Here is a 20,363-nt window from a genome sequence, read left to right as displayed (position 1 = left end):
GCTAGCCTTGAGCAAAAAGAAGCCAGGGACAGTGCTCAGGCCCTTAGTCCAAGCCCCAGGACTGGCAAAAAAAAAAAAATAGGGATATCTGAAGATTGTGGTTCAAAGCCAGCCTGAGCAGGAAAGTCCTTGAGATTCTTATCTCCAATGAACCACCTAAAAGCTGGAAGTGTAGCTGTTCTAAGTGGCAGAGCATCAGCTCTGAGTGAAAAAGCTGAAGGACAATGCTTAGGCCCCAAGTTCAAGCCCCAGTACAGAAAAAAAAAATTACTCCTTACCTTCTCCAGATGAGGAAGATGAGGAAGCTGAGGCAGGGAGAGGTTAAGTCACTTGCCCAGCGACACACAGCCAAGTGCAGGTGAGGCTGCACTGGAGGCTGAGGTCCCCATGCTCCCTTTCTACTCATGGAGGACTTGAGTGGTCTGGAGCTACCCGGCGTGGCTGCCGACAGCTGTGTGTCCACATCACAGTCCTGGGCACACGGGTCTCCCTTTCACTAATGCCACAACCCCACACACTCAGTCTCCTGGGCCTCCACAGTCTGAGGGGTGATATCCACAATGTCACCTCCACGGGACCTTGGACACTCAGTGCTCTGATGCCAGACAGTAGAAGACGCATGCATACCCACATGTCTTGCATGCATCATCCTAACACGAGCACACACGGAGAGTCTCACAGGAGTGTGCAAACCCTGCCTTATGTGTTCACGATCTTGGACGGTCACATCACCTTGGACCTTCAGATGGCTGGGCATGTGCATATAACCTGACACACCCCCAGGACAGCCTGGCTGCTCCCACCACTATGCACTCTGACCTCTGACTTTCACACTCTACCCTCCGACCTTTCACTCAACTCTACCTCTACTTGCACGCTCAAGACTCCTAACGTCTCAGCACCCTACGTTGTATCCTATTACGCGTTTCTCACGAGATCTCAGTGTGCACTCTCCACTGATACCACCAACAGCCAGTGCTGCTTGTTGCATGGGCCCACTTGTCTTGCCCACGAATGATCTAGCACATTCCAGAATCAGGGCACTCTCAGTGAACGTGGCATCCACAGAGCCTCCCGACCTGGGCTCGGGTAACTGTACTTGAACACGGATGTGGCCTTGGACAGCACGCTGGGGTGCGGCTTGCCCTCCACGGGGTGGCTGTGGGTGCAACTCAGCACTCAACCCCATCTTGCCCACTGAGGGCCTGGCGGTGGGAATCCCCATGGCGCCCCGCTCCTTCTCATGTGCTGGCACATGCCATGGGCCTTGGGCTCTCTGTGACGCTGGCATCCTGGGCAGTGGGGGGACCCGCCTGGGGCCCCAGTGCCCGCTGACTGCTCGGGTCCCCCCAGTGCGCACTGACCACCGCCCCCCCCAGTGCGCGTTGACCACCGTCCCCTCCACCCCCGTGCGCGCTGACCACCGACCCCCACCCCCCATGCGCGCTGACCACCATCCTCCCCAACCCCGTGCGCGCTGACCGCCCGCCCCCCCCAGTGCGCGCTGACCACCGTCCCCCCACCCCCGTGCGCGCTGACCACCGCCCCCACCCAGTGCGCGCTGACCACCGTCCCCCCCACCCCCATGCGCGCTGACCGCCCGCCCCCACCCACAGTGCGCGCTGACTGCCCGCCCCCCCCCAGTGCGCGCTGATCACCGCCCCCCCCCGTGCGCGCTGACCACCGTCCCCCCACCCCCATGCGCGCTGACCGCCCGCCCCCACCCACAGTGCGCGCTGACTGCCCGCCCCCCCCAGTGCGCGCTGACCACCGCCCCCCACCCTCCCGTGCGCGCTGACCACCGCCCCCCCACAGTGCGCGCTGATCAGCCCCCCCCCCGTGCGCGCTGACCGGCCCCCCCTCGCTCCTCGCCCGCAGGCACGTACCAGGGCCAGTTCACCAGCGGCATGCGGCACGGCTACGGCGTGCGGCAGAGCGTCCCCTACGGGCTGGCGGTGGTGGTGCGCTCGCCGCTGCGCACCTCGCTGTCGTCGCTGCGCAGCGAGCACAGCAACGGCACGCTGGGCCCCGACTCTCCGGGCTCCCCGGCCTCGGACGGCCCGGCGGCGCTGCCCTCGCCCGCCATCCCGCGCGGCGGCTTCGCGCTCAGCCTGCTGGCCGGCGGCGAGGCGGCGGCGGCGGCGGCGCGGGGCCCCGCGGGCGGCCTCTTCCGACGGGGCGCGCTGCTGGGCGCGCTGCGGCGCTCCGAGTCGCGCACGTCCCTGGGCAGCCAGCGCAGCCGCGTCAGCTTCCTCAAGGGCGACCTGAGCTCGGGCGCCAGCGACAACGCCTCCACCGCCAGCCTGGGCGAGGGCGCCGAGGGCCCCGACGACGAGGCCGCCGCCGCCGCCGCCGCCGCCGCGCCCTTCGAGGCCGACATCGACGCCACCACCACCGAGACCTACATGGGCGAGTGGAAGAACGACAAGCGCTCGGGCTTCGGCGTGAGCGAGCGCTCCAGCGGCCTCCGCTACGAGGGCGAGTGGCTGGACAACCTGCGCCACGGCTACGGCTGCACCACGCTCCCCGACGGCCGCCGCGAGGAGGGCAAGTACCGCCACAACGTGCTGGTCAAGGGCACCCGGCGCCGCGTGCTGCCGCTCAAGAGCGCCAAGGTCCGCCAGAAGGTGGACCACGCCGTCGAGGGGGCCCAGCGCGCCGCCGCCATCGCGCGCCAGAAGGCCGAGATCGCCGTCTCCAGGTAGGCCCTGGGGGCGGGGTGGGGAGGGTTGGGGTGGGGCGGGGTGGGGTGGCTGCCAAGGTGGGAGGAGGCCACCTGGAGGAGGCCCGGTGCCCCCCCCCCCACTCTCGGGGGGGGGGGCCTAGGTGGCCTTTCCGACTTTCACTTGGAGTGACTGGGAGGCCATGTCATCTGCCCATCCGTCCAGCTAAGTGAATGAATAAATGCTCCTTCATTCGTTCACTTCCCGCCTGCCATTCATCCAACCCCCTGGCCAGGACTCACATTCGTGGCACTGATCGAATAACCCAGGCTCCACTCAGTCACCCTCGGACCCACTCCATTTTGGTGTTTACCCACCCACATCCATCAGGCATCCACGCACCCAGACTTGCCTCTCACCCCCCCCCCTTTGTCACCGCCTAGCACCCCATCCTTCCAAAGGCTTTTCCATTTATCCAACAACCTCCAGTCACTCAACCCAATGTCCACCCACCTACATAAACATTCACTCCCTTCTATCCAGCTATCCATCCTTCCACTTACTTGCCCATCCAGTTATCCAGCCACCTATCCATCCAACTGTTCATCCGTTCCCCCATCCACTCATCACCTGTGTTCATTCAGCAGGACCCACACACCCATCCTGACACCCAACCATGCACCCATTCGCCAGCTTCCTCCACCCACTCAACTACTTCCACCTCCGCCTACTCACTCAACCCCACCACCACCCAAACACCTGCCACACTTCCGTTCACTCGGCCCCCTTCACCCACCCAGCCACCCTTCCACACACGAAGTACCCTCCCCGCCACCTACATTCAAACTCCTCATCTTCTCATCCTCTGGCAGAGTAAGTTCTCCTGGGGCCTGGCTTTTGTAAGTTCTGTGCTGAGTGTCCTAGCCTGTATGATCTAGTCTCCGTGCCTCCTTCCTCCTGCTGCCCACAGAAGTACTGTCTTCACTGTCATTTTCCAAACTGAGAGTGAGTTACAGGGACAGCAGTGTGGCCACATGATGCGGCGAGAGGCGCTCACCTGTCCAGTGCCCGTAGCGACACCGTGGGCAGCCACAGGAGGCCCGGGACACTGGTTGAAGCCTTGAGAGTGAAGCAGACCTAGCGATGAATCCTGGTTCCGCTATCTTTTATGGGGCAGGAGCCTGGGAGAACCAGGTTCCCGCTATGTGGCCTTAACAGGTTGAGTCTTCTCTAATCTGAATTGTCTCATCGATAAAAGCAGGACTGGTCTACGGTTGGAGAGAGCTGGTGTCTCAGGGCGCAGGGGCTCCTGGTGCTGCTGTGGAGTGTGTCCCTGGGGAAGTGGAATGGCCTGGAGACCAGAGCGCAGCATGTGCCTAGGGTGCATTCTCCACGGATGCTCCCAGGGGAAGGAGAAGCAGGATAGGGCAAGGGGGCCGCTGGGCCGCAGTGCAGTCTCCCTTCACAAAGGTCTCTGACAACGTCGAGGGACCCACGGGAAGTGGAGATGGCCTTCACAGTCTTCCAAGGTTAAGGAGAGGGGCCTGCGTCTCCACAGCCTTTGCATGGGAATGCAGGCTGCCTCTACCTGGTTTTTTGCAGCCAAGGACAATCCTGGAGTACAGCTGCAGGTGCAAGAATCTGGATGTAATAGTACAATATCCACCGTAACACTACACACCAAAGACAGGCGCCATAAAAGGTCATTGGCTGATCATTATTCAGTGAGTTTATTTGTCAGAAGTGAAACTGAGGCCCAAGGAAAGAATTCAGTATGCCCAAGGCCAACTGGAAGCAAGAGGGAGAAGACTTCAGCCCTGGCTCTCTGCTCCAAAGCCTTAACCTGCATGGCATGCTCTCTCTAAACTTCAGATTGTTGTGAGTTTGGAACAGCCAGTATCAGGAGGAGGGAAAGGACTTACAGGCAATGTCCTTAAGACTTCTTAGTCAATGGCTGCTGTCTAGAATGCTGGTTTCCTCTAACACACACTGCCATTTAATTACCCTTGCAACAGTAGGAGGAAGTGGGCTGAGAGATGGTTAGGCTACCAGAGCTCTGCCCACATGGGCAGGACCAATGCCATTAAAGAGATTATTTGATCCCTTTTGCCTTTTGGTCCTTCTGAGACTTACCCTCCCCTCTGGGGAGGACATTGTGGGCCGGGTACCATCTTGGAAAAGAATGGGTCTCGCCAGATGCTGAACTTCTTTCCTGGCACCTGGACCTTAGACTTAGCCTTCAGAACTATGAGCCAATAGCATTTTATTCATTGTAAATTATGCAGTTTCAGGGATGTTGTTAGAGCAACACAAATGGAATAAGCCACAGAACCTGGCTTATGACCAGGTGACTATATACTTATTATCTAGCCCTAAACGCTTTTTATAAGGAAAAAGAGGGTTTTGTGTGTGTGCATGCGTGTGTGTGTGTGTGTGTGTGTGTGTGTGTGTGTGCACTCATGTGCCTGTCCTGGGACTTGAATTCAAGGCCTGGGCACTATTCCTTAGCTTTTATGCTCAAGGCTAGCACTCTTCCATTTGAGCCACAACTCCGCTTCTGGCTTTTTGGTGGTTAAGAGCCTTATGGACTTTCTTGCCTAGGCTGGCTTTGAACTGTGATCCCCAGATCTCAGCCTCTTGAGAGCTAGGATTACAGGTGTGAGCCACCTGCACCCTGTACAGGGTACTTTTGTAAAAAATTTTTTTTTATGTCACCATGATTTTAGGTTCACAAAAAAGTTACAGAGAGAGTTCCAAAGTGTTACTATAACTTCCCACCCCCATTCCCACAGCCTTGACTTCATACGTCACTGTAATGCCTCCGTCAAACCCGAGAGGGACACGTTACCATTTGCTACACTCTAGGCTTCATTTGAACGTTGTCAGTTTTCCCATGAATGCCCATTTTCCATTCTAGGATCCCAAGGCACATTAAATTGTCACATCTTGTCAGTCACCTCTGATCTGGGACAGTTTCTCCATCTTGCCTTGTTTCTCTTGACCTTGAGCAAGGTCAGGCATTGTGTAGGTACTCCCTCCCTCCCATTGGCATTGGCCTGATAATGTTCTCGTAGTCAGACTGAGGCTGTACATTTTGGAGTCCACCGTGGAGATAAAAATGCCCTTCCCACCACATCGTACTGGGCACATGAAACCCAAAGTGACTCCTGGCGGCTGACACCTGCGTGGGTCACGTGAGTAAGGTGGCGTCTGCCAGGATTCTGCCATGCGGGTGGGTGGCTGTTTTGTTCTGCTTTTTCATGAGGGCTTATAGCCTGGAATTAAGCTTCACCTTTTTCTTGGGGGGTGGGGAGGCGGGGGAGTGGGGGGCTAGCCATGTGCATCTGAAATTCTTCCGTAGGGAAGAGTCATCTCTTTGAGGACCTATTTATGTCTTGGCTCCCTTGGTTGTGCTTGTAGTGCTAGGGATCGCGTGCCAGGCAGGTAGGTGCCTTACGGTTGAGCTAGGTCCCCAGTCCCTACAGAGGACATCTTAGGTCGTGACACCGAGTGCGCGTGGCTTAGGACAGGCAGAAAGCAGGACTGCCCTGGGACCCCTGGGACATGATGGAGAGGAAGAGGAAAGAGCTTGGGTTCTGGATTTAGCCGACCATGAAATGAAATATTAGCGCTTCTTTGGAGTGGCTGTGTGATCTTGCCCAAGTTATTCCACCTCTCTGAGCTCAGGATCCTCTCTCTTCACAGTGTTGTTAGGAGGGGATGAGCTCATGTCCCACACAGAGTAGCTGACAGTGAACACAGCCAGCTGTAGTCTCTCATGTTTGGCTTAAAAGCGAGGAAATGGACACTGGAAGAGGAAGAGGGATTGGTTTGCCTGAATTCTCCTTGCTGGGTGAAACCCTGCCACCTCCTTGCTCCGCCCACTTTTCCTGCATCCTTGAGCTTGGAGGAGTGGAGCTCCCAGTCAGAGGTCCCCAGACCTGCTGCTGGCCTGAGCCTCCAGAACAAAGCTGGTCCCCGGCCTCCCCTGTGCAGGAGAGACCTGGAGTCCTCCTGGGCACTGGGGCAGTCCTGGAGCCCCTCAGGTGGGGGGGCCCTGTGGGGTTGGCTGCTTGGCCCCAGTTCAAGCTCAGACTAAATCTCCAATTAAGGGAGTTCTGGGGGTTAGGCAGAAACACAGGGTTGCGATCACTGTCTTCCTCTGAGGCTCCTCTTCTTGCTGAGGCTTTAGGGAGCGATCTGGCTGCAGAGGGACAGGAAGTGTCCCCAGAAGCCCCTGGGATCCGGAGACTGGCTCTGTCTCGGTTCACTGTGGCCTCGAGCACTCGGGAGCAGGGCTGGGTGGAAGTGGTCAGCTCGGGTTCTATGACTGGGATCAGGACGTCTTCCTCAGGGAAAGGAAGGTGTGGCCACATCTCACCCCAGAAACTGGACTCTGGGTACAAGAAGATTCTAGACCTGCCTTCGCAGTGGTGGCACAAAGAGCTGTGCACAAATGAGAAGCACAGAGACGGTATAGAACAAATGTAGAGTAACCTGTTGAGAACATGAGAAGTATTAGCTATAGGTTGAAATGATTGTATATTAGACATACTGAGAGGAAAATATATTGTTGAACAACTAATTTTATTTATTTATTTTTCCTGTCCATTTCTCTCTCTCTCTCTCTCTCTCTCTCTCTCTCTCTCTCTCTCTCTCTCTCTCTCTCTCTCTCTCCTGAAACTAAGTTTTCACTGTATAAGAGGCTAGACTTTTACCTGTGATCCTCTTACTTTTGTCTCCTAAATGCTGGAATTACAGGCGTGTACCATCATACATGCCTTTCTTGTTACTTTTCTGAGTATGAGTACTCGAAAAAAATTAATTATATATGTAATTTACATTGCCCTTCCACCTCCCTCCCTCTTTACCTCCCTCCCTCCTTCCCTCCCTCCCTTCCTTCCCTTTTTTTTTGTTGTTGTTGTTTTGCCAGTCCAAGGGCTTGAACTCAGGGCCTGAGCACTGTCCCTGGCTTCTTGTTGCTCAAGGTTAGCACTCTTGTCACTTGAGCCACAGCGCTGCTTCTAGCTTTTTCTATATATGTGGTGCTGAGGAATTGAACCCAGTGCTTCATGCATGCTAGGCAAGTACTTTACCACTGGGCCACATTCCCAGCCCGCCCTTCCTTCCTCCCTCCCTTCCTTCCTCCCTCCCTCCCTCCCTCCCTTCCTTCCTTCCTTCCTTCCTTCCTTCCTTCCTTCCTTCCTTCCTTCCTTCCTTCCTTCCTTCCTTCCTTCCTCCCTCCCTCCCTCCCTCCCTCCCTCCCTCCCTCCCTCCCTTCCTTCCTTTTTTGTGTCAGTACTAAGGCTTATACTCAGGGCCAAGGCACTGTTCCTGAGCTGTTCTGCTCAATGCTTATATTCTACCACTTGAGCTACAGCTCCACTCCTAGATTTTGGTTATTAATTGGAGATAAATGTGTCAGACTTTCCTGCCTGAGCTAGCTTCAACCCTTAATTCTCAGACCTCAACCTCGGAGCCACTGGCTTACCTTGCATTTTCACTGGACCCTGTTGCTCTAGGTCCACTAAAGCTCTCAGAGATAATCTAGGTCCTTCACTCACCAGAAAAGGAAACAGATAGAGAAAGGGATGAAGACCGACCCCCAGTGACTAGGTGATAGACGGGGATGGGGCCCAGGCCTTCTGATTCTGCATCTAAGAGCTCTTTCTGTAATGCCTTTTATGGTCATGGATGCTGGGTTAGGGAGCTGGGTTAGGGAGGTGCCTAAGCTTTCCTGGTTGTCACACCAGCCCCCTGATAAATGGCTGCTTCTGCAAGGATCAAGCCAGTGGCTGACGGTGGGACTCTGGCTGCCTCTTTCTTTGCTCTCCAGCCTTCAGTTCTCCCCTTCTAAAAAAGAGAACGATGGGATACCCACCTTGATGTATTTTCAGGTAAATAAGAGCTTGCAGAGGAAACCCTCTGTGTAGGGCTGGCGAGCAGGAAGTGAGGGCTCCATTAGTGTCGCCTTTGATCATCATGACCTGGTGTTTGTGTGGCACCCCATGCCCCAGGATGGGGATACGGCCAAGAGTTCCCAGCTGGCCTAGGGTGTAAAGCAGACTTGTTAGGTTTTGCCCAGGGATGACATCCCTGAACACAGAGATGAGGTCTGTCTTCTGTCCCCCTGTCCCTTCACTACCTGTAGATCACCCCCAGGGATGAGTCACTGGGGACACTGGGAGGGAGGGGTGGGACTGGGGAGGAGGCCACCAGGCTGCCCTGGCCAAGTCTGGGGGTGCGATGTGCCCACCCAGGGCCCCTCCCAGCTCCAGCCTGGGCTCATGTTATAGCCTTAGCCTCGGTGTTACACAGCTCTCTTGAGTTTTCAAGAAAAGCTAGAGATTGGTAGTTCCTTTTTTGTCTTTTTAGTATGGAAAAAAAAATCAAACAAGTAAAAAACGGGCAACGAATACACAGGACTGACTCATTCATTAGATTTAACACTTATTGGTCATTTAGTCATCTTTACTTCATCATATATACGAATTATATATAAAAATCATATATAAGTCATATATCTTTTTTTTCCAGAAATAGTCTAAAGTAAATTCTATGTATCGTGAGAGACTTCACCTGAAATACACCTCGACAATGCAAGAGTATTACCTATGTGACCCTAAAGCCATCAGCATACATAACAGAGCAGCGATAAATAATTTCCTTTTGTTTTATCCACTGTGTTTCTTGCCTGGTGTTCAAATGAGGGGTTGTCTTATTGTGACTTCAATTTGCCTTTCCACAATGACTAATGACAAGGAACATCTTTCTTGTGCTTATTAGTCATCTGTGAATTTCTACTCAAATCTTTAAAAAAATTTTCTCCTGGTTCTGGGGCTGAAACTCAGGGCCTTGGACTTGAACTCATGAATTTGTGTTCTCACTTCGCTTTTTCACTCAAGGTTGATGCTACACCACTTGAACCACACCTCCACTTCCAGCTTTTTACTGACTAGTTAGAGATAAGAACCTCAAAGACTTTTCTGCCTGGGCTAGATTCTCAGATCTCAGCCTCCCGAGTAGCTAGGATTAAAGGTGTGAACCATTGATGTCCAGCTCTATTGAAATCTTTGCACATTTTTAAATTGAGTTGTCTTTTTTTTTTTTTTCAAGTTTTTGAGACACAGTCTCAATGCTTAGCCCAGGTTGGCCAAAAACTTGATAATCTTCCTTGTGCAGTTTACTGAATGTTGGGATTATAGGCATGCATCACTGTGTTTGGGTTATGTCTCTTTTTATTATTATTATTATTATTATTATTAAGTTCTAAGAATTCTTTAGAAATTCTGAATACAAGTCCTTTATCAGCTATGAAATTTATGTGATTTGCAAATGTTTTTCCTCATTCTTTGGCTTTAGATCTTCCTTTCCCTTCTCTTCCTTGTCTTACTCTCACATTATTTTTTTGCCTGGGGCTAGCCTCAGACTAAGCTCTTGCATAGCTTCGATTACAGGCATGAAGCTTTTTCCAAGGCATAGCAAAAGTAGATAGTAGCATCTTCAGTTACACACGCTGCTTTTCTTATGCATCATCCCTATGGGGAAGTTTAATTTATAAATGAATGAGAAGAATTAGAGCTGAATCACGATGACTAATAATAAAATGGCACAGTTACAACAAAGACTACAAAGAAGTTAATTAAAAAAAAAATCATGAACTGGTAGTATCTGAACCATAGTTCGTTTGCCTCCCTGGGGATGGGCTTGAAAGAGGAGAAAGGCCTGCAGCCCAGACCCCTGCCCTTGCTCACACCCCTTCTCTATGAACTGCCAGGTGGACAAACTCCCTGCACACCCAGAGCCTGAGTGAGGCCCTGGGGCAGATGGAATTTCCTGAGTTGTCAGGGCAGGATCCTTGTGACATACACGAAGCAGCTGTGACTCCAGGCCGAGAGGTGTAGGGGGGAAGGAGCCGCTTGTCTGGTCCCCAGCCGCCCACGTGAGGACTAAGGAGTCCATGGGTCCAGGGAACTCAGGCTTCAAGGCTGGGAGAGCAGAGAATTGGGACAGAGACCCTGCCGGCTCCGATCTCTCACAAGAAGCCAGTCAGACTGGAAGGTTCCCACGTGGGGAGGTCGAGGCGCAATGTGCTGGTGTCACAGCGGTGACACTGAGGCTTAGCGGGAACAGGCACACAGCCAGGGCCACACGGTGAGCTGGGTCCCAGCACGGAGGGCCATGGAGGGCAGTGAATCTGGGCCCTTTCATTTTGGGGCCTGAACTTGGGGTATAGGCGCTGTCCCCGAGCTCTTCAGCTCAAGGCTAACGCTCTACCACTGGAACCACAGCGCCACTTCCAGTTTTCTGGTGATTCATTGGAAATAAGAGTCTCACTGACTTTCCTGCCCAGGCCGGCTTTGAACCTCGATCCTCAGATCTCAGCCTCCTGAGTAGCGAGGATTACAGGCGTGAGCCATCAGCACCCAGCAATGGGCCCCGTTCTTGACTCTCATGGTCAGAGGACAGGGCTTTGTGAGGCAGGCATGAGATTTTTGTCAGGCTCACCGCAGCCCCGTGATCTGGGCCTTTCCCATCTTGATTTTTCAGTCTTACTGTCCTTGAAAAGAAAAGTGCTCCCTCAACCCCACAGGCTAGAGCTTCCCCGTGCTCCAGGATGGTCAGTGCTTGGCCCTCTCTCTGGCACCTGAGCTAAGCACCAGCACTGAGAGGGCACAAACGCAAGCATGCTGGGTTCAGAGCCAGGCATGGATGGACGGTGCACACCTGCAACCCCAGCTACTCAGGGGACTGAGATCTGAGGATCACCGTGTGAAACCAGGAAAGTCCATGAGATAATTAACTAATTTCCAATTAACCGGAAAGTGGAAAAGCCAGAAGTAGAAGTGTGGTTCAAGTGGTAGAGCACCAATCTTGAGCAAAAAAGCCAAGTGATAGTGTGAGGCCCTGAGTTCAAGCCCGAGTACTAGAAAAAGAGGAAAGAAGGAAAGAAAGGAGGGAGGGAGGGAAGGAGGGAAGGAGGAAGGGAGGGAGGGAGGGAAGGAGGGAGGGAGGGAGGGAGGGAGGGAGGGAAGGAAGGAAGGAAGGAAGGAAGGAAGGAAGGAAGGAAGGAAGGAAGGAAGGAAGGAAAAGTAAGTAAGCTAACTCACAGTATGCTGCAGGCTACCACAGGGCCGGAGTCTGAGGGCTCGGGATTGGGGTCAAGGTCAGATGACACACCTGTTGGCCATGTGGCCTTGGGCCAGCTGAGCTCACCTCAGGCTTTCTGTCTAAGCTGGAGGTCAGGAGACCAGCTGTCTCTGGGGATGGGAAGGATGCTGCCATTGCTCTTACAGTGCCCCTCTCCTGCCACCTGCAGCCCCATGCTCAGACCCTTGATGGGCTTTGTTTCACCAAGCCCACAAGAGCGGACCTCTGCTTACCAGATGAGCCCACTTCCCCATGAGGAACGCACTCCAACTCATGGAACCACAGACACAACCAGAGGCCCAGACTCCGTCCCCTTGATCCTCTAGCAAGAGGAGACCCTTTGGGCTTTTCCGAGCCATGTGACTGTCCTGGCTGTCCTGGCCTCATACTTGCGTTTGTCTGGCAGAACAGTGGAGACCACAGTCTGGGGAGGCTGAACCACTGAAGTTCAAATCCTTGCCTGCCAAGCATGTTCCACCCTCTTTCAGCCTCACTTCCCTCATCCACACAGTGGGGGCAATCACTGCCCTGTATCCGGGGCCTCGGCTAGGACAGAACGAGATACCGTGTGTGTGAAGGGCTCCTTGGCATGGGCCAGTGGGCACCTGATAAGCTGAAGCCAGCAGGCCACTCCTCCACGCTTCCTCCTTCCCCAGGCTGGGTTTGGGGTTGGGTTGGGAAAGACGAGTTCAACTTCCACTTGCCTTCCTGCTTCCATCCCGAGGAGTTAAAAATAAAGCAAGGCTTCACATCTTTCAAGTAAACACCCAGCCCTCTAAAAATAGCCCCGTTCGTAGCCCAGGAGTCAGGCTGGAGTGTGAGGTGGAACTTGGCCTGGCGAGCCGCCGCGTGCAGTCAGCCATGGCTGGGCCAAGCGTCAGAGTTGCCCCATCTGGCCTCTTGAACTTCTGCTCCTGCAGACAAGCAGGTGCCCTGCCCCAGCGTGTCTCCAGCTGCTCCTCTCTGCCATCTCTTCCGGCGGCCCTTTGCCTTGCCCCCTGCCCTGGGCTTCCTTGTCCTGTCCCAGGCTCTCCACACCCAACTCTTGAAAATGTGTCAGCCCAACAGTGTCACGCTGGTGTGCAAACCTTTCACCGGAGTCTTACTTGGAGTTCCTTCCAGAGCAGAGTCTGAGGCAAAGGTGGAATATAAGTCACTTATCTGGGAGGTGATGGCCAGAAGGAGGGGGTGAGAGAGGGAAGAAGGACCGCCCATTCCTTCTGGGGTCATTGCTGCAGACCAGGGGACTGGACGAGGCTGGGGACATGTCTGTGTCCCCAGGATTGGCCACCTAGGGCTGGACCCTGGCTCCCATCCCTAACTGGGTGTGAGGGCAGAAATGTCCCCACCTTGGGGTTGTGCTAGGGCACCAGTAAGGATGAAGGGACGTCCTGTAGCATCTGAGCAGGCTCTGGGCAGACTGGACAGCTGGACTAGGGTGCCCTTGTCTGTGTCGGGTGAGTCACACGGACCTGTCCTCTACAACTGCGGTGAGATGGAGGCGAGACCGAGGGCATAGGATGCAGACACCTGGATGTCTGTTCTGGAAGAAATTCTGCTCCTTTCTCACCTTACCAGACGCATCTTGCCTGACTCCAGTTCCCCTACTAGCCCCACCTCAAGCCACAGTCTCCTGCCCTCACCTTCAGCCACAGCTCCCCGCCCCCCTCCAAATCTGTCTGCTCCGTGCCTGTGGCCATTTGCTTGTGCTGTTCCATCTGCCTGAAATGCTTTTCCCTTGTCCTCACCTCACAAAGGCCTGCTCACTTCCGGTGTTTCTTCCTCGGGGAATCTCTGAGCTCCCTTCTGCCTGGGGCTCCTTGTTTTGTGTATTCCTGGCGCCTTCATCTAGATACAGTGTCAGCAGAGTATCAGCATGCCTTGGAGACACCGGAAGCAGGTGGGCCTGGGCAGTGCTGGCTCTCAGCCATCTGACAAGGGGGAACCCTGCAGTACAAAGACTCCTCCGTGTTATCTATTGAAGCCTAAATATCTGGGGAGATCTGACTGTGGGCAGTTAGTGCTGTAGACTCGCGGAAGGAAGCCTGAAGATCCAGCCCTGAAGGCCTTCCCAGGCTGTCTGGGAGACAGCCCAGCACACATGATAAACTACCGAGCCCTGGGAGGGGGCGATTGCCTTTTCCCTATAAGTGGCCAGGGTAGGCTTCACTGACAAAGGCCTCACTGATGTCCATGCAGAGACAAACAGGAATTAGAAGAGAAGGCAGAGCCGGGGTGGGGGCTCTGTCCGGGAGGGGCTGCCCCGTGGAGGGATGAGCAAGAAAATGCTGTAGGGTGGGTCTGCGCCTGGCATGATTTAGGGACGGCAAGGAGACTAGTGGAGTGACTAGGGGTAGACAGTGGTGGAAGAGGCCAGGCACTGTGTGGGGAGAGGCATGTGGAAGCAGAGGGCTCTGTGGTCTCATTTGGAAGCCAGTGGCGATGTACAGCAGTGTAGACGAAATGGAGTGAATGAAAGGTTCTGTTCCTCAGTTGTAGTGGCCACATTCCAAAGGCACAGGTTGGACAGCACAGTATGGACCAGTGTCCCACCAGCTGCTCCCTGCCCCACCCCGGGGGGCCTCGCAGGTCACTACATGAAGCACGTGCCCATCTTTCGTCCATAAAGAACTGGGCAGGCACACATCATGGGGTCTTTTCCTTACCTTACTAAATGGGCATGGTTGAAGTGGACAAGGCCATCTGGCCCAGCCCCAGCCAAAGGCAGAATGCCGTTCCCCTCTTCCTGCCCAGTGGCCATCCCCTCCTGTAACTGGAGTGTCGAGATACTCCTGTATTTCCAGACCTGGGACCTCATCTGTCTCTATTCAGGCCAGGCCAACTTTGCACAGCTTCACATTGGCTCTTGTGAAGCCAGCCCGGCTTCCTGCCTCTCTGTCCCCCTCTTCTTTCCATGGGCCCCCAGCGCTATCCTTGAGGCCTGGATCTGCCAAGCTGGCCATGAAAGCCGTGGGTGGTGCCTTTCTCACCATCTGGGGCTTGCTTCCTCCTAACAAGACCAGCCAGGCTGGCAGCGCCTGGGCCCTGAGGGCCACACTCCATCTGTCTGTCTTCCTGCCGCCTTTAGTGTTGCGTTTGTCTACCTGTCTCAAGATGGCCTCCTGGCAATGCCGCAGCTCTTCTTCCTGGGGGCGGAGGGGCTCCCCTCCAGACACAGATGAATCTGGGGAGGAAGGGGATATTTCTAGCCAGCCATGCTGTCTCCTTGATGGCAGAAGGCCTCTGTGGGATGGAATGGGAGCTTGGGTATTTTATGAGCAGTTAGCAGAGTCTGCCCCGCCATTCCTGCAGGGATATAAACTGTGATCTCACATCGCTGAATCTGCTCCGATGAAAACGTCTTCAATCAGTTCACCGTGGCACTCTCTTTTCAAATCCTCTCATGATCCTCGACTTTCCAGTGGGGAAACAGGCACCAACATTTATAGTCAGAAGCACAGGTTTTGGGGAGGGAGGTGGCAAGCTGCTTCCCTATGCCTCAGTTTCTCCAACTGTAGAAAACAATAGACATGGACCTTGTGGCGAGGTTATTGTGGGGCCAGAATGCGACAAGCTGTGAAAAGTGCTAACAGTAGCTACCCCTCCACCATTCGGGGGTGGTCGTCATTGTTATGAGCATCACCTGATCTCCCTAATCCCAACGAGTCCTCTTAGTTACTGACTGAAGAACCAGAGTCCAGGGCAGGGTGAGTTGTGCATAATCTGCCCAGTGTTTCTGTATACCAGAGGTCCCCCCTCAGACAGGTTCCTGGGAGGTGGGGGGGTGGCGTTGAGGGGAGCTGTGGGTCCACAGATAAGAGGGAGGGATGGGCAGCGTGGGGAGCCATCTCTAAGCGCCCTGTAGCCAGGCCCTATCCCTCCTGTGAACCTATGTATCCTGTCACTGCTGAAGCGCCCTTCCCATCCACCCAGGATTCACGCCACCTCACCTGGGAAGGGGTTCTACCGAAAGCTCATACTAGCCTGGGGCCCGAACTCTAAGCTCACAAGGCTTGCTGTGGCCTTGTTTAAACCTAGCTCTTGTGGCTCCTGGAGCTCTGACCCCACCCGATGGGGGGAAATACCACAGAACAGGTGCTCTAAAAGGGAACTTGGCAGAGGCTAACCTGGGCTCAACCCACACCGGCTCAGGCCTTTCTGGTTCTTCTACCCAGAAGCCTCAGCTGGTGGGGCTTGGGGACGTAGAGACAAAAAATCATGATTGCAGAAAACTTGTGCGAAGAGGTGTGTGTGTGTGTGTGTGTGTGTGTGTGTGTGTGTGTGTGTTTGTGCTGGTACTAGGGCTTGAACTCAGGGCCTGGAAACCGTCCCTGAGCTTTTCCACTCAAGGCTGGTATACTACCACAGTGAAGCAAAATGTCACAAAACATCCTTCGGTGGAAGCTCTCACCCAAGGCTGCTTGCTGCAGTCCACCTTGCAGCTCAGGTCTGCTGGTGAGCCCTGGAAGAGGAGCCCTAGAATGGATGGAGGGGCACAAGAGCACTGACCACTGGTCTCAGTGGGCTCCTCAGTGCATTCAGGCCAGAATGACCACACAGCCCTGTGTGCCGGTCCTGGTTCGTGCCAGGTCACAGGCTGCCTTAGTTCTCATCACCCTAAACAAGCCAGAGGCCCTCCCGCTTACTCCGCTCAGCCCCTGTGGGGCGGGTGCCCTTTCCCTAATGCACAGAGCCACAAAGCAACCTGCTGCAGGTCAGACAGGAGGAAGCAGGGCTTGAATCCAGAGCCTGAGTTCTGCTCACGCTTTCCATCCACAGGACCCTCTGGTCCAGGGTCTTCCCTGAGCCCTTGCACATGCTCAGAGGGGCCGTGTCCTCCTCACCCACCAGGACACGGGGCTGGGGGTGGGGGAATGACTGCATGCCTTCTGTGAGCTGCAAATATCTGCAGCCTGGTGCCTGGTATGGCTGGTCTGTTACAATCTCTGCAAATGTCTTTAGACTCAAGGGGTACAATTTCCCGGGCGGGACTGAACTAGGCTCCTCCAGGGGCCTTTTCCTGCCCTGTCCCTGTGGCTGCATGGGGTGGTGGGGGCAGGGATGACAGCCCCCAGAGCAAATGGAGCTGCCTGGAATTCCTTCCAGAGCTCCTTATCAGTTCCCACGCACCCTGGGGAGGACGGCTTGGGGGCTGCTCTGGGGTGAGCTGGCAGGCTCAGGGCCCCACCTGGGGAGGGGCCGAGGCGGGGCGGGGCTGGTGAGGAGGGCTCAGCTGTCACATTCCTCCCAGGCGACGAAGTTCCTGGGTGCTTTGTCCTTATTTAGACTGGAGATGCCTGCTGACACCACCGGCGGCTCACCTCACCAGCAGGGCGGGGCAGGGCACAGGAAAAGCCAAGTCAGCAGGCTCTGGGCAGCAGGCAGCAGGCAGCAGACCCCAGTCCCAGGCTAGGAAGTCCACCCTCTATGAAATAATAGAAATGGCAGCTCCTGTTCATGGGGTGGGCGAGTGGGGGGAGGGGTACGGTGCCAGCACCATGCCATACTAATCAGTGAGCCCTGGAGGTGTCTCCACTGTTGTGTCCCCAGATCCAGCCCAAGACCCAGCACACAGTAGCTGCCTAGTCAGTGCCCATCACGTTGAAGATTACGCACCTTCCCCGTCACGGCTCACTTAGTCCTCTACAGTTTTTATTGATTTATTTTGTTGTTGCTCGTGGGGCTTGAGCTCAGGACCTGTGCACTGCCTCTGAGCACCTTTGCACTCGAGGCTAGCGCTCTACCACTTGAGCCACAGCACCACGATCTGGCCTTTGAGGGGTTAATTGGAGATAATCATCTCATTGGGACTTTTCTGCCTAGGCTGGCTTCAAACTGCGATCCTCAGATCTCAGCCTCCTGAGTCGCTAGGATGACAGGCGTCCAGCTCCTCCATCCTTTTTCTAGTGGTTATAAGTGCTGTTATTAACCCATGCTACAAATGGGGTAAATAAGGCCTAGAGAGATTCGGTGACTTGGCGAAGGTCATACAAGTTGGAAGTGACTATGCTTTCTTCTCCTTCTCTTTCGTTTCTGATTTTTGTTGCAGCTGTTTTTTTTTTTTTTTTTTTTTTTTTAATGCTAGAGAATCAAACCTAGGACCTTGCTCAGGGTTGGCGAGCATTCTACTCTGAGCTACACCCATAATCCCTTCCATCTTCTTATTTAGGTGTAAGCTGAAACAGAATGCCTGGCTTTCCTTTCACCTGGCTATATGATTGGGGTTAATAACCTTCTCCCCTGCTTCATAGAATACTCTGAGAATTAAGTAAGATAACACAGTGTCTCAGCATCGTATCTGACACAGAGAAAGTACTTACCAACTACTACCTGTTAATAATGGTGGTGGTGGTGGTGGCAGGCCCCAGTCACTTCCTGCAGGTTTGTACCCAAGTGGCAGAGTAGGCAAATGGTAAGGCCCTTCCCCAGCAGGCTTTGTCTCCCTCTCAGAATGTGGGGACAGGCATAGTCCTCAGGAGAGAGTGACAGAAACTCGGTCCCACCTCTGGTTGTCTACAGAAAAACACTGAGTATTCCTAGGCTATCTGAAGTCCTACAGGTCCCAGGACAAGAGGCTATAGTAGTGTCAGTGATTAATTACCCTCTGTTGCACCTGCTACAAGATCATGTTCGTGAGTGTGTGTGTGTGTGTGTCCATGCGGGTGTGCCAGTACTGGGACTTGAACTCTTGCTTGGCTTTTTGGTGCAAAAGCTGGCACACTGCCACTTGAACTACACTTCTACTTTTTGCTGGTTAATTGGAGATGAGACCTTCAGATTTGTCTGTCCAGCTTGGCTTTGAACCTCGGTCCTTAGATCTCAGCTTCCTGAGTAGCTCAGATGACAGGTGTAAGCCACTGATGCTCAGTGACCAGTACACACATTCTCCTGTCTGTTTGGCTGCCTGGGGCTTCCAGGAGCATTTACTGTGAGCCCAGGGCTAGACTCTCTCAAGCCTCCATGTTGGTTGGATAAATAAGTGTGCCAGGCACCAGCCTCTGTGGGCAGGGCCTCAATCGTTACAACTTTTGCCTCTTGGGAGCTCACAGGCTAATTGAAGGAAGGTAAAGTAACATGTCAGCCACGTGCAGGGGTCTGAAAGAGCAGAGAGAGGGTGGTCAAGGTAAGCTTTCCTGTGGAAGGGTCTTGAAGGATGAGTAGGAGTTCTCCAGGTAAAGAAGTATTGGAGGAGTGGGAAGAAGAGTATCCAGGAAGGGGAATGGCACAGGTTTAATGAAAGGCTCCAGAGGTAAAATAATGGATAGGATACAATGGAGGAACTGGAAGTTTCTGTCCAGTGGGCTGAGTTTGGAGTCAGACTGGAGAGGCTGGTGAGAACTGGCATACAGTCATACTAAAGCACCCTCCACCTTATGTCTCACACCTGGACAAGGCCTTCAGCCAAGGGCCAAGCTCAGATGTGCTGGGGTGGCCTCTGGGGACCAGATGGAACAGAAGGAACCCGCGCCTGGGTTAGTCCTCAGTGGGATAATCCACCAGGATCATGCGGGATGCCAGCTTTGGAAGTAGCCTATGCTGGCCTGTAACTAGCAGCTGCCCTGCGGTGTGAGCCCCCCCCATCCCCTTCCCCTGCCCCCACTGATGTCCTGTCTACTTGGCTTCTTGCCTGAAACACCATCTTCTCAGCACCCCCAGAAAGCTGGGTTCTAACCCATCCTTCCTTGCTCTTGCTGGGGAGGCAGGTCAGATGGAGACCTTGAGGCCATCCTGCACCATCAGGCTGCCGCAGGGGGACCTGTGGGTGCACCCCCACTGTCTCAGCCCGCCCCCCCGGGGCTCCCTGGCTCTGCACCCACAGATTGCACTGCCTCTCAGAGCTTGATTTTCCTGCCCATTGAGTGCGTGCCATTGATACCCGCCCCTTGGGTTGTAAGGAATGCATTAAACCACACCGGCAAACGTCCTTTCTAGCACCAAACAGATGCTAGATTTTCAAATATATATATAGTCATCTGCTTATTTGGGGATGGGTGTGGCGTATGCGTATATGAAACCTAACGGGGTTCCAGCAGGAAAAAGTATATTCCAAGGGCTTCCTGGAAGCCTTGAAGGAAAGTACTGTTGGCAGAGTTGTGGGAGAAGGTTAGCAAAGAGGGTTCAGGCATCCCGGATTCGTGGGGATGGGAAGCCCCAATTGCCCTAGTTCTGAAGGGCAGAGGTGGAAAATGGTTTTGTTTTCTTTTGTTTTTGTGCTGGTCCTGGGGCTTGAACTCCAGACCTGGGCACTGTTTCTGAACTTCTTTCACTCAAAGCTAGCACTTTACCACTTGAGCCACAGTGCCACCTGCGGCTTTTTTTTTTGATAGTTTATTGAAGATAAGAATCTCATGGAGTTTCCTGCCCAGGCTGGCCTTGAACTGTGGTCCTTAGATCTCAGCCTCCTGAGTAGCTAGGATGACAGGCGTGAGCCACCAGATCCTGGCAGGAAATGGTATGCTTCATGGTGCGAGGTAGAAACGTGTGAAGGAGCCAGCTAGGAGGAAGAAGTTACACTTCCCTCTATTTGTAAAATGGCCTTTTAACGTTGGG

The 20,363-nt window shown here is 54.2% G+C and overlaps 1 protein-coding gene across 1 annotated transcript in view; it reads left to right on the top strand.

Moving 5' to 3' along the window:
• The window catches only part of Jph2 (junctophilin 2), a 59,420-nt gene that overhangs the window by 23,139 nt on the left and 15,918 nt on the right, over positions 1 to 20,363 (top strand). Inside the window, exon 2 of the mRNA XM_048349459.1 lies at positions 1,879 to 2,701. Coding sequence (XP_048205416.1) covers positions 1,879 to 2,701 — 823 coding nt within the window. The remainder of the gene's footprint in view (positions 1 to 1,878; positions 2,702 to 20,363) is intronic.

This window comes from Perognathus longimembris, chromosome 6 (assembly GCF_023159225.1).
Source record: "Perognathus longimembris pacificus isolate PPM17 chromosome 6, ASM2315922v1, whole genome shotgun sequence".
NCBI lineage: Eukaryota > Metazoa > Chordata > Mammalia > Rodentia > Heteromyidae > Perognathus > Perognathus longimembris.
This window is presented reverse-complemented; position numbering and strand designations above follow the sequence as displayed.